At 33.6% G+C, this 14038-nt stretch overlaps 1 protein-coding gene across 1 annotated transcript in view; it reads left to right on the forward strand.

Moving 5' to 3' along the window:
• The window catches only part of COL5A2 (collagen, type V, alpha 2), a 126200-nt gene that overhangs the window by 48820 nt on the left and 63342 nt on the right, over positions 1-14038 (forward strand). Inside the window, exon 2 of the mRNA XM_004674450.2 lies at positions 9475-9696. Within this exon, the coding sequence (XP_004674507.1) occupies positions 9475-9696 (222 nt within the window). The remainder of the gene's footprint in view (positions 1-9474; positions 9697-14038) is intronic.

Raw genomic sequence — 14038 nt, forward strand, 5'->3', positions numbered from 1 at the left:
TAAATTATAAACTAACATCCTTGGATGAAACCATTTCTTTCAAACTAGATGTTATACAATACAGCTATTTTTTACTTCTAGATATTTCAAGGCAGTATAATCCACAATTCTGTATCTATATTTGAGAAATCACATTTAAACTTATATTGCTAAATTTCCAAAAGGCTATTGAATTGGACAGGGAAAAAATGCATTATAGTTTATTGTAATGGTGCCAGTTAGTCATCTGCTACAACTGATTCCTTTCTTGCCAGTGTCCCAGCTTCTGCCTTCTGGTTGGCTCCCCAGGTGGTGGGCCACACCTACACTCCCATTTAGGGCACCTACCTATGGATGTGGGAAGAGGTTTAGAAACAAGAGTGTGTTGTTTTACCCTCAGTCTAGAGAAGAGATGGCAAAGAAATGAAATAGGAAGTAAAGGTCTCCATTTGCCTTTAGCTTCATCCTGGCCAGAAGTCCATTGCCAGTGACTAGCAATGAGCCAGGAGTGACACTATTTCACAGGTTGGAAATGAAATTTTGGAAGACACTTTTGGAATTTCTTAGTTTTGTCACTTAAGGGGAAAAAAAAGCCAGAAACTAGAAAAACATTATCTAAAGGAGCTAAAGAAATTACAGAACTCCAATTATAGAGTTCTTATGACTTCTTTCACCTCTAGCCCACATGAATTGCCCCTCCTAAGTATTCCCACAATATTTGATTTGATTCTAGTTATACATATATATGTATGTATGTATGTGTAGATATATATTTCTATATAGATATAGGTATATATCTATATAGAAATGTATATATAGGTCTGCCGCGCCATGTGGACCATCCCCTGGGGCGGGTGGGATCGAACTCATGCTGAAGTGGCTTTAGCTTCTTAGTGCTGTGCTTTAACCCACTGCACCACAAAGGAGGGCCTCTAGTTTTATATTTAAAAAAATATATTTTACTAGTTTATTGCTGGACCTCTTCCTTCTCTAGTCTGTGATATCCCTAAGATGGGAAGGAATTCATTAGCTTATATCTCTGTTTCCGATGTTTGGCAAAGTAACAGATAATAAACTTTTGTTATATAAATACACTATAATCAAAATGCATACATTACGCTGTGTTGATGTTTGCTTCAAAATAAGGATATTTACTTTATAATTTGAAATCACTTATAACACTAAGAACATTGAAAGACCAAACTATCCAAGAAAGGCTTAAACCCACACAGAGGCTGAGTTGTTTTTGTTCGGGATTCTGGAAAATTCTTAGATTGATGTTACTTTCAAAAGATAGAGGAAGAGTTTCAGATTAAGGACTATGATGTGAAAAGGTCCAGGACTCTTACAGGTTAATAGCAATGATAGCTGAGTTTTAAATTTCCACGTGCATATTTTCCAGAATGTGCCCCTGAGGTATACATATTCGCAAATATTTTATTCTTCCATAAGAAAGCTTCATTACTTCTTGTACTTTCTCTAATTTTGATTTTTTTTTTGACAAGAGAACTGGGCTCCAGATGTCTTTTTCTTTGATCTTATGTGTGTTCTTGTGCATCAGACAGACAAATATTCAATAACATTTGCTTGGTGGATAAATGTTGACTGATGAATTAGTGCCTCCATTATTGCTTGATTGAGTAATTTACTTGTATTATTTTTCAGTTGCATTTTAAAGCAAACTTGTTTGTATTATTCTTCAACATTTTATTTCCTCAAAAATTAAAGATTCATATCCTCCTATACATTAATAAGTAGAGAAACTGTGGTACATTTCTCCCTTATTAAAGAAGCTGGTTATTCTGTCCTGTTGTCCAATTAAATTTTACCCATTACAGGTTAGTAGATGTTTTATATTCTTTTATTTAATTTTGACAGCTGATAACTACAGTATTAGGACAAAGTATATGTTCCATGGCTAATTATGATTGAACAAATAATGAAAATCTTTGTAAACTCGAAATCTTCCAACAGGTAGTTGGAAGGTAATAATGAGTGTTCTTTGTAAGTATTTTGTTCAGTCACCATGTTTTAATAAATTAAAATGTGAGTTAAGCAATAATTATAAAATTTAGAATTTAAACAAAACTAAAAGGAATATGACATAATTATTAATAAACCAAAAGTTTTAAAATTCTAATAAAATTTTGTCAATTTTAATTTTTCCTCTACCTAAGGGGTTTTAATTTGGTCTTCATTTAGTTAATGAGGAACATAATCATTCAGAAACAGTTGATCAAAATATTGTATTCTTTTTTGTATTTGTTGTATCTAACAATTTGATAAGGAAATACCCTGAATTAAGTATGTATTTTGCTAAAGAAATAGGAAAATTATCTTTCTTTATGTAATAAATGTATATGGGAGAGGAAAATGGTTTTCTTAGTTGTTGGCTTTTTCCTTGACCTCCTCCTCCCTTCCTCCCCTCCTTGTCTTCTCCATTCCTCCTTTCTTTTCCTTCTCCTCTTCCTTTTCTGCTTCTCCCTGTGCCTTATTTATTTTCCCACCTAATAAACATAGAAATTTCCCAGCAAATAACTTAGTTTTGTATTTAGTATCTATTTGCTTTGTACTTAGTATTTGCTCTGATTTAGGAAGTTATTAACATAACTTTATAATAAAAGTAATAGCTTTTTTCTCTTCCTGAATATTGTTGTGACACCTGTCTACTCTTGGTACCTAAAGGTTTGGCCTTAAAAGTACAATAAATAGGATGGCTTCTATGCAACTATGAACATATTATGAAAGATGGGCTGAATTTGAAGGTAAATAGATGAATTTAGATCCTGAAATTATGATTTCAGCCTTCAGAGTCTATTGCCTACTATAAAGCCATTTTTATTTCTGTTTATATGAAATTACCAAATTTTTAATCGTTACAGAGTAGACATTAATTAAATCTAGGTAGAGCAGGACAGAATTCTTTGTAGTCTCTAGATATAGCCAGGTGAGTAAAATTAAAAGATACTTTCATGTTGAAAAGTAATAGTGCCTTCCCCACCTTCCAGAAATAACCCCATTAGGGAATAACACATAAAGAGACAGTCCCTTTAAGTTTACTTTATGCTTTTTCTTCAAAATATTTCAGAAAATTTGGTAGTAAAATGAGATCAAAGAGCTTTTGAAAGTGTAGCATATTTAGTTTATTGTAAAAAATAAATCAGTTTGGTGAAGGCAAAGGCACTGGTTAAAGAATAAGTCATTAAGGAGTGAATGAGAAGGAATAAAATAACTAACGTGTCTGGATTTTCTCTGTATTCTTCTGTACTAGGGAAGATAGGAAAAGAAGGCAAAGTACAACTGCAAACAAATCATAAGATGCAGAGTTGATTCTAAACATGTCTTATTACACAAATATTCATTTTTTATCCATCTGAGTACCTCATACTGAATTCTTCTGTTACAATGGGAAAACTATTTATCATTAAATATGTCTTTTGAGATATATCACCTGGAAAAATATCATTAATACATGATACATGATACTTCCACAATAGGTATTTTAAATCCCTGTCATTTATGACCCACATTTGACTAGAAGTGAAAAATGGAACATCTCTAAACATTACAAGCCCAGGTTCAGAGCAGATCATTTTGCATCTAGGACATTTTATGTCTCTTCCTTGGTACTCTTTCACTGGATTCCTTTGTACACAGTATAGAATATTATAAAATGACTCCAATATTTAAAGCTGTTAGCATTAACTACATATATTCAGCAGATATTCATTGAGCATTTGTCATGATCCCAACATTATCCCTGTGTATTAAGATATATCAACAAACAAAAAAGAATAAGAGTTATCTTTCCTTAGGAATCTATAGTGCTATCTATATAAACAATAAACATAACTAATAAATAATATAAAAGGTTGAAAGTAAGTGATATCTTAAATGAAAAAAAAAGCAGGAATCGGTAGAGTGCTATATGAGTACATATATGTGTGTATGTAGTATTTTCAACTATTTAAAATGTGGTCAGAGTAGACTATATGAAGAAGGTCACATTTGAGCTAAGACTTGAAGGACGTGTGGGAAATCCAAAATAATGCGTACTGCATATTGCTCACTCATACACTACTCATTTAAAAGAGAACTAGCTAAGGACTTCTGGCTGTCTTCTTGTCTCAAACAATGTGATGCTGGGAGAGACTAAGTAGACAGTTTTTATTCAAAGCAATACAAAACTGTCCATGCACTTAGGTAGACATATGTGGCACAGTTCAGTTTATATTTAGTTTGTTCATTGAGGCTGAATGTTTGAGAAAGCACTAGCATTTGCTATAGAAGTTACTCCTGATATTTTGGTGTATCCAATATAAAGCAGGCATAGTGCTCTTTGTGGAGTTTTTACAGCTACTCAATAATTTGAGCCATGTGTTTGGAGAAAGAAAAATCTATGTCAAATGGATTAGCAGACTAAAAGTTGGTTTTCCAGACAAAATTGTAGATGAGCATTGCATGTGTGTTTTGTGTAGTTTTAGTTTCACATTTTGGCCACAATCATTTAGATTTCACAGTGACACATGGAAAAAACCTTAAGTACCTAAAATGACACATTTTCCTTTTTATGTTTTCCATTTTAAGTAAAGCAAAAACAGCAGTTTTACTTGTTAACTGGAAAGCCTTTGCATTTGAGATTGAGAAATGTTTAATGGTTTCTTTAAAGAAATGAACCACATTTGTAGAGTTTCTCTAATCTAGATTTATTTGCATCCTTCAGTGACATACTTATAAGACATATATTCTTTAGGATTTCAAATAGTTTTTTGAATTAATTGTTATATTTCTTCAGAATATAAAACATGATTGTTATTAATGGAATAGAAAGTTAATTCCACTCAATCACTAAATATATATTCTTGCTCAATTAAAACAATGACATTACACACACACACACAAATAATTTGTATAACTGTCCTACATAGAGATTTACATTTGGAGGCCTCATTTGAAATTGAATCTGTTGTTGGTCAAAGAGCAACAGAGGCACACACCACTGCCCTGTGCTGTGCCACACTCACCTACCCACTCACCCTCCACAGGTCTTCAGGCTGAGGGGACAAAATGGGATCCACGTATGTCACCTATGCCCATCAACATTTGCTGGTGGTTTCATATATATGTAGCTTTTAAAATATTGGGGTTCAGGTAAGGAAAGAGATAATGATTAATGCGGAATTGCTGGCATTTACTCAGATGGTCTTAAGGAAAGAAGTAAGTAACCTTTTCTCTCCCTTAAAATGGTCCCTAGAGCAGAAAGAAAGGAGGAATTTCCTTGGAAGACCTTCTGGAACTGAATTTAGCAGCTGGGGCTATGTCATCATTGGTAAAGGCAGCATCTGTGGTTTGGTCCAGAGGGACAGGTGGGGCCGTTCTGCTGCTGCCTCCTTGTCTCACAACTTATTCTCTGTCCAGTTTATGAGGACACCAGCTCACAGACCAAGAGTCTTGTTCTGCAGAGACTTTTATAGTCAGAAAAACTTAATAATGTCAGACCAGAACTTTACAACCCTAGAAGGGATAGAGGCCAGCTAGGTCAGGAAGGCCAAAGAGCTGCTATAACTTTCTAAAAACTGTTCCAAAATACGAGCTGCTTGCCTAACATTGTATTCTTCCTTTCTGGCCACACAGAGGCCTACATGTCAGGGACACACTTGGAAAGAACTGCCTAGTGACACATTTCCCTTTCACTCAAAATAGGAATCCTAAGTGCACATCCTTTCTGTGAAGTGGAGAAAGAGGTATGAGAACTTTGTGTGCTTTTTTTTTTCTTTTCTTTTTGTTGAGGTAACATTAGTTTACAATACTGTATAGGTTTTCTGTGTACAGTTTCTCATCTCAGCAACTGTATATGTCACAATGTCTACCACAGATTATACAGTCACCATTCATTACCAACCTATTACCTCATCATTTCCTCTCTGGTAACCATCTGTTGTCAGAGTTTCAGGGCTTTTTATTTTATTTTATTTTTTCCTGTGTGATTTCTTTTTTCCTTTGTATTCTAAAAGTAAATGAAATAATATGGTACTTATATTTTTCTTCTGACTTATTTCACTGAGCATATGCCCTCAAAGTCTGTCCATTTGTTATAAATGACAAGATTTCATCCTTTTCGTGTGCTACCTAGTTTCTTCCTTCCTTCACTAATGACTCACCTATGTAACAAATACATTTCTCAAAGATATATTATATGAAGTTGAGTGTGAGGTTTATCCAGAAGAACACAGTTCTGACTCTATGGACTTATAGTCCATTGAGGGAAAATGATCTGAGCAAACACTTGTCTGAATAAGAGACTTAAACTTGCAACATATGAGTACATTGTTTCTTCAAGGAAGAATTTCATTTAACATCTAAAAAATGCCTGGCATAATTTTAGAGAATTTTATTTCATGCTTTGTTTCCAAATCATTAGATAGGCACTAATAGTTTAATCTACTTAGATATAAATAGAGTCACATCACTCTGGACAGAGGTTTCAGTATGACCATTTCTATAATTGCTAGAAAAATGTAGACCTGGGGTGTGGCCCATAGGTGTGAAGCAGCATTTCTGATGACAGAATTTGTAATTGTTTATCATAATAAGATGCTGGATTTGGTCTGCCATCTAGTGATTAAGAACTGAATTCTTACAACTAAGTTTAAAAAGCACATATGATTTCCGAGAAGACAAATTTATGAGAATATATGAGAAACACAAGAAAATTGGATAACTCTCAAGTAAACTGTGGTCAGATAAAATACATCTCTTCATGCAAAGCTGTCATTGCCAGAAGTGACTTCACAATTGATTGGTTCAGTTTGTTGGAACATTTGGTAAGGGTAAAAGAATCCTGTAGCTTGGAAGATAAAATTTTTAGAAGTTACAACACCCTATGAGCTTATAAAATAATGACAGTACTGTGAGACACTAGTTCTTCTCAATATTACAGTAAAAATATACAATAAAAAATACAAATAGCAGTAATAAAAGTTTCAAAATACTGTGCTTTTAAACTTCTTTTCCAGGTTTTGTTAAAAAGTTTACCTATATTAAGACCGATAATTGTTTAGGTTCTAGTCATCAGTTCAAGTTTAATGTCAGGTTGGGTTATGGTTTTATGATTTGGATAGGGAAATCAGGAAGACAGATCACTCAGAATGTCATATGGAAATTGCTATTAGATATTTTTTATAATATCTTTATAAAGTAAATGGGTCAGGACAACTTCATTGCAAATCGACTTTACTTTTGCTTTTTGTTTAGCTTTCTTTTCTCACTTAAGTAAACATTTATACAAAAAACCAGAAAGGGCAGCCTAATCATAAGGTACACAACTACCCTGTATAAACCCCCAAAATGCAAGACACCCTGTATTTTGTACCCAGTATTAGTTTGTATGTTTCTTTTATGCAGGCATGAACAATGAAAGTAGAGTGGGTTTTCTTGTCTTCTCTGATGTGCATGGATTCTTATGCAGAGGAAGAGAAGGAAAGGTTCAATAACGTGGTTTTTCATCTCCTTGCCATTTAGAAGCATTCTAGGTCACTTTCCTCATCATTTAAATTTAATTATAAATTTGCAAAGAAAAAGACCAGGGTTGACACAGACAGTAAAGCTAACTTTAACGTTGTTATTTGAAGAAAGTAATACAATGGCCCACTTCTTTGTCCCTTCAGTTTAGGTCATGCTGTCTTAACCTCTCAGGAAGAAAATGACCTTCTATGAGTTAACACAGAACTGAGGAAATGTGTCTTTTAATTTTAGCCATAAAGAAGTCACAAAGGACAGAATAACTCACCCTTGAGTAAAGACTCCTGTGTTTGTCATAATTTCCAATTATCTAATTATTCCTTCAGTGCAGCTGGGACACACTTTACAATAAGAACAAATATTCTTTCAGTATTTCACATATGTCATACTAGGCACATACCCCTTAACCCTCAGTGAATACATGAGAACACTTGTTCCCTGGGATATGGGAAGGGAGAAACAAATTAATGCGCTTCATAGTGTATCTAATTTCAGTCAAATCTATTTAGTGATTGTGATTGGTTCTTTCTTTCTCAGTCAAAAAACCCCAAATCATTATCTTTTCATGTATTTCTCATGGATTGTTCAGTGGATTATGAATGTAAGCTCATTTCTGTATAGGCTATGTTTTGTGAAAATGTTAATTCTAGAACTATACTGTTTCATCTAAAAGTAGCACTGCCTGTTTGATGTACCATTGCTTACTTTTCTTCAAAATAGTCTTGTCTAATAACTATATATTATAGGATAAACACCTTTTGATGGAAATGAAACAGATCGGAAACTTTGTGCTCTTCTTATGAATAGCTCAGAAATCAGGATGTGGTGTTATGCTCTGAAAGCAATTTTCCATTTTCCAAATAGGTGTGATGAAACACTAGGTGAAGCAAAGTGTTCCACAATGTAGTGAGAAAAATGTTTTTCCAAGAAAAATTTTCTGAAGCTAGGATGATGGATACTTGGGTTAACATCCATCTTCTAAACTAAAATCATTTTTATCTGTAATTCTGCCTTAACATTTGAGAATCTTTTTATGTCAGCTGCACAAAATAACTGCAAATGTATTTAAGATTTTTTATTTTTTAAGATACATAGTAATGCTGGTACAATTAAATGGCCAAACATAATTTAGAATTGTCCATTCATTCACTTACTCACTCACTCCCCCATTCTCTTCTAATACCGTATTTTCCTGAGTGTAAGAATTATTTTTGTTGTGTCTTATTTATTCATTTGCTTTCTTATTTTTATTCTACACATGAATAGAAACATTATTTGTCTTTATATTTCTCAGTTGTTTAGCTTAATTCAATCACCCCAAGTTTCACCATTGTACCACAAAAGGCAAGATTTCATCTTTTTAAATAGTTGGATAGTACTCCATTGTGTGTGTGTGTGCCAAAACTTATTTATTTATTCTTCTATCAATGGGACTTAAGGTTGTTTTTATGTCATGACTGTTATTTCTTTCATGGATTATTTTTAATAGACTCGTACACTTTCTTTTAGTAATTTATTATTACGTAAATAATTGCCTTCTGTGTTGTTATAGAATTTACTGAAGTTTTATTGAATTGAAAGTCTCAGGCTTCCCTAAATACTAAAATAATAAATTCCCTTTTAAAGTATGATTTTTTTTTCTCTCCCTTTTCAAATGGTTTCCTTTTAGTCTTTCTTATTGGTCTTCCAGTAGTAGGGTAGTATACCTTCAAATACTTGGTGACATTTTTCTTCTCCTAACAAGCTAGGATATAAGTATCCTAGAGACTTTATTCTGAATTATATTTTGCTTCATATACAAATATTAAGTGAAATAAGTTCATCTTTGTTTTGTCTGCTTGGGAGGTTATTGCTTAGCCCAGAATTTTTTAGAACCCACAAGATGACTCACCTTTCAAAACATTTTCCAGATTTCAGAATTTCAGAAGATTGCTAATGCTTTTTTTTTTCTCTTTGCTTTCCTTTTTATTCTAGAAGGATATGGTGAAGAAATAGCCTGCACACAGAATGGTCAAATGTACTTAAACAGGGACATTTGGAAACCTGCCCCATGCCAGATCTGTGTCTGTGACAATGGAGCCATTCTTTGTGACAAGATACAGTGCCAGGAAGTGCTTGAATGTGCTGACCCTGTAATTCCTCCTGAGGAATGCTGTCCTGTCTGTTCACATACATCTGGAGGTGGCACCACTTTTGGTAAGAATGCTTAGGCTTAACTCAGAATCAATTCAATGGCTTATCTTTTGTTTTAAGACTTTTTTTTTTTTTTAATGCGTATAAGAACTAGGGCAGTGGTGTGGAGGGATGAGAGGGAGAATTCATCAGAGACAGAGTGGGGAACAGAACAGGCAAACTGGTTAAAGCAGACTACTAAGGGTAGCTGTGGATGCAACAGGAAGAGGTCTTCTGTGCCATGTGGGTCACCTCACTGGCCAGAGATTGAACTCATTGTTGCAGTGGCTGCCCATAGCTTCATAGTACTCAGACTTAACTCCAGCAAGGCCCTCCATGGCTCATCTTTATAGTTACCTTGTTTTTGCTTTCAGAATTCATCAACTCAACAGAAATATTAAATTGCCATTCATTAAGTAGCCTTTGAAGTTAATTATTTTGTTTACCCACTTTCTCCACTATCCCCTAAGAGTCAATAGTTTCCTGTCTTAAAAACTACGGAAATTGTTGCCTGAATTTTGTGTGATTGCACCTAATTTGACCTATATCATTTAAGGTAGTCACTTGTTACTCTATTTATGCTGGCAAATTTGCTGTGAAGTTCAAGGGAGAAGGTAGAAAACAACTTAGCCCTGGGAATGGACTATTTCTAATACACTTTAGTGCTGTAACGTCCTCTGTTAGATTGGTTCATTAATGTAAAATACTTTTTATGGTAACAAGATACACAAGAGAATAGGATGGGTTTCCTGGAGAAAAGACTCCTTGTAACCTTGTAAGTTAGTGCTTTTTGAAGCTATTTTTTTTTTTTAGAAAATTATTTATGTTTAACATAGACTGAGTATGTAAATTAAAGACACATATAAAAGAAACAAGCTCACAATGTATTTTAATGACACACTAGATTAGTATTAAAACCTTTAGATTGGGCCCTCCCTGGTGGCACAGCGGGTTAAAGCACTGCACTAAGAAGCTTAAGCCACTTCCGCATGAGTTCAATCCACACCTGCCCCAGAGGTGACCACATGGCATGGCAGACCTCTCCTAGCCTGCCCGCTGCTCCCCTCAGCAGTGTACTTCGTTGATCTGCCTGTTTTGCTCCTCACTTTGTCTCTGGTGAATCCTCTCACCCTCCGCATATCTGGTCTGTACCCCAGTTCTGTATGAATAAATAAATAAATCTTAAAAAAAATCTTTAGATTACTTGTTTTTGCAGTCATGAATGGGTATTGCATTCATTGTTGTAAATACAGTGTCAAGTTTTCATTCCATTACAAACAACAAATATAATGAAGCATTCGGCCATATTGTCATTGAACAGTAACCTCATACCTTGAGTAAATACCTCAATTTTCATCAATGTAATAAGGAAGCTATAATAAGAACAATTTTAAAAAGGTAACTAAGACCTACCTTAGGCAGATACTATCTGCAAAGCAACCCCAAAGATGATGTAAAATTAACCTCTTGGGAACAAGTGACTAGTACATTGGGATAATGGTGGCAAATATAAACAAACAAAAAAACAAGAAACACAACTTCTGCAAATAGCTGATTTTTAACAACTCAAATTAGTTCCAAGGTGAATAATCAAAAAATGAACTGGTAACAGCATCAATACAGAAGTAGTATAATATGAAAGGTAAAAGAATTTGGTTAATTTTCAAGATAAAGAATGTACCAGTAGATACACTATCACAAAACAGATAAAAATTCCAGCCAATCATTCACAATAAACTGAATACAGTAAAGCATTTACTTCTAGTCAAGAAAACCTTAAGCAGAAATCCAAACAAACAAAAAAAAACTAGTGATAAGGAAAGAAGTAGAAAGAATACTGTCATCAGAAAATGAAAATGAGATAGGAAAGAGCACAAGAATCAATGCTGCAGAAAAGATGGAAAGGACCATAGAAAACAGAAATGAGAAAAGCAAAATAAATAAGAAAAAGTAACTGAAAAGAATTTAAGAGAAAATAATAGTAGAAGACAAGTAAGCCCTGAAGAAGGGTACCCATAGAAGAAATAAATGCAATGGAGCAGAACAAATAATGATATGAGAAACTTTTTAGAAGTAAAATAAAATACTAAACTTTAACAGTGAAAGGAGAAACCAAGATTATGAAAAGAGAGGCACAGAAGTATCAACATAGTTATAGTTTAGTAAATTATTCAGATTAAAGAAAAGGAATCTTTTGGAAAGTTGGAGGAAAAGAATGTGTAACTTCTAGGGAGAAAAAATATTCAGATTAATCACAGATATCTTCATGGTAACATTCAGCGTAACATAGTAACTCCCCTTTAGAGAGTAGAGAAACATCTATGTGTTTCTCAATGAAAGGAATATGTGAATAGGGCTTGTATAAAAATCCATTCTCATTCAAATAAAAAAAACTACTAAAACTATTGACAAAATAGTTTTTGTGTACAGAAATTCTGGGAATATTGTTTTGTGAATTTCTTGGGGAAACAACCACTGGACAAAAACAAGGCAACCGAGAGTTAATTGGAATTAACATTGAATATATTTAACTCTGTAAAGAGATTTTAATAAAATACAATTTAGAGTGATGGAAGGGAATGTAAATATTGATTTTGACAATATAGAAATATATAGAAATAATACAATTAACATAATGAAAGGGGAAGACAATAGAAAAAGTAAACTTGAGTTTGCTAATTCCTCATCTTTCTGTTGAACATCAAAGAACACTATTTAAGTCTGAAATATCATGTAAGAAATAGTAGTACTTTTAACATTGCAAAGATAAGTGCTAAGGAAGAGCATTTTCTTATCTAAAATTGAATGCTGGAAGAAAGGGTTGGAATAGGAAACAAATGGGGAACACATAGGAAGTACTATAATAGTATTGCTCACTTTAGTGGAACTAATAGAAACTGTCAAAATAAATATAGATCTAAAAGTAAAAGAATGTTAAGATAAGTACAAGACAATAGACTATTAAACATCCAAAGATTAACATAACAAACAATTCAAAATATGCTTGAAAATATGGTGAAATGTTTTATTTTTGAAGAGTGAAAAAATCACACTATTGTGCTTACATGGATGAAAACGAAAAAATGAAAATATTGTCAATTGCTATTTACCTAAAAAAATTGGAAATATCAGCAAAATAAATTTAAACACAAGAAATTGATAAAGAAGACAGGTTAGGACCACACTGGTGGCCTAAGAGTTAAGTCCAGCACTATCACGGCTTATCTTAAGTTTGATTGCTGGCCAGGGAGCTGACCCACATATGGCACAGCAGACCTCTCCTATCAGGACCACTGCTCCCCTCAGCAGTGTGTTTCAGTCAATCTGCTTGTTCTGCTCCTCACTCTCTGTGTCTCTGGTGAATCCTCTCACTCCCTGTATGTTTGGCCTATACTCCAGTCCAGTATGATACATACATACATACATACATAAATAGTAAAAAAAAGGTTAAAAGTGAAAAAACTGAAATATAGTAGAAATAATATGTTAGACAAAAAGTGATTCTATAAAATACCAATGAAATTAAGTAAGCATAAAATAAGGGATAAATAGCCAAATAAAACAAAGAACATAAAAGAATCACAAGTGGTTCTTTGCACAATTTCATGATTATAAATTTAAAAAAACCTAGATGAAATACATACATTTTTAGGAAGTATACTTTTCTGAAACTAGTCTGATAGAAGAAAACTGAACACATGCATTTTTCTAAAATAATAGAGAAACATAAAATGGCTAGGCCTCCAAAAAAAAGCAGCAATTGGTTGCACAGTTGGGAGAAACCTAAATAATTTTATCATATATCATGACTATAATTTGGCATTATGAATGTATCTGAAAAATAGATAAGAAAAATATATGATAGTATTACTTTTTCAAAGATTTATTTATTTTTCCGTATAAGAATGAGGGTATAGGCTAGAGGCACAGGAGGTAATATTCACCAGAGACAGAGCTGGGAGCAGAACAGGCAGATCTACTGAAATAACACTACTGAGAGATGTAGTGGGAGGGTCAGGAGAGGTCTGCTGTGCCATGTGGGTCATCTCCCTGGCCCTGGCCAGGGATCAAATTTATGCTTCAGTGGCTATGAATTGCTTCATAGTGCTGTGCTCTAACCTGTTGTGCCACCAATGAGGCCACTCAAATATGAGTTTTAGAAATTATAAAAGAAGAGGTAAAAGCACTTAATTTGCAGAAAATGCAATTGTGTACTTACGGAACCTGAAGTAGCAGGAAAGTAAACTACAAAAATAATTTAGAGAGTAGTAGTGTAAATTGACAAATTAGATTTACTATATATATATAGACAACTACTTTTGAATAAGAAATGGGAATAGAAATACCTCATCTATAATATCAGCAC

This window comes from Condylura cristata, unplaced genomic scaffold, assembly GCF_000260355.1.
Source record: "Condylura cristata isolate star-nosed mole 26May11 unplaced genomic scaffold, ConCri1.0 scaffold00002, whole genome shotgun sequence".
Classification (NCBI taxonomy): Eukaryota; Metazoa; Chordata; class Mammalia; order Eulipotyphla; family Talpidae; genus Condylura; species Condylura cristata.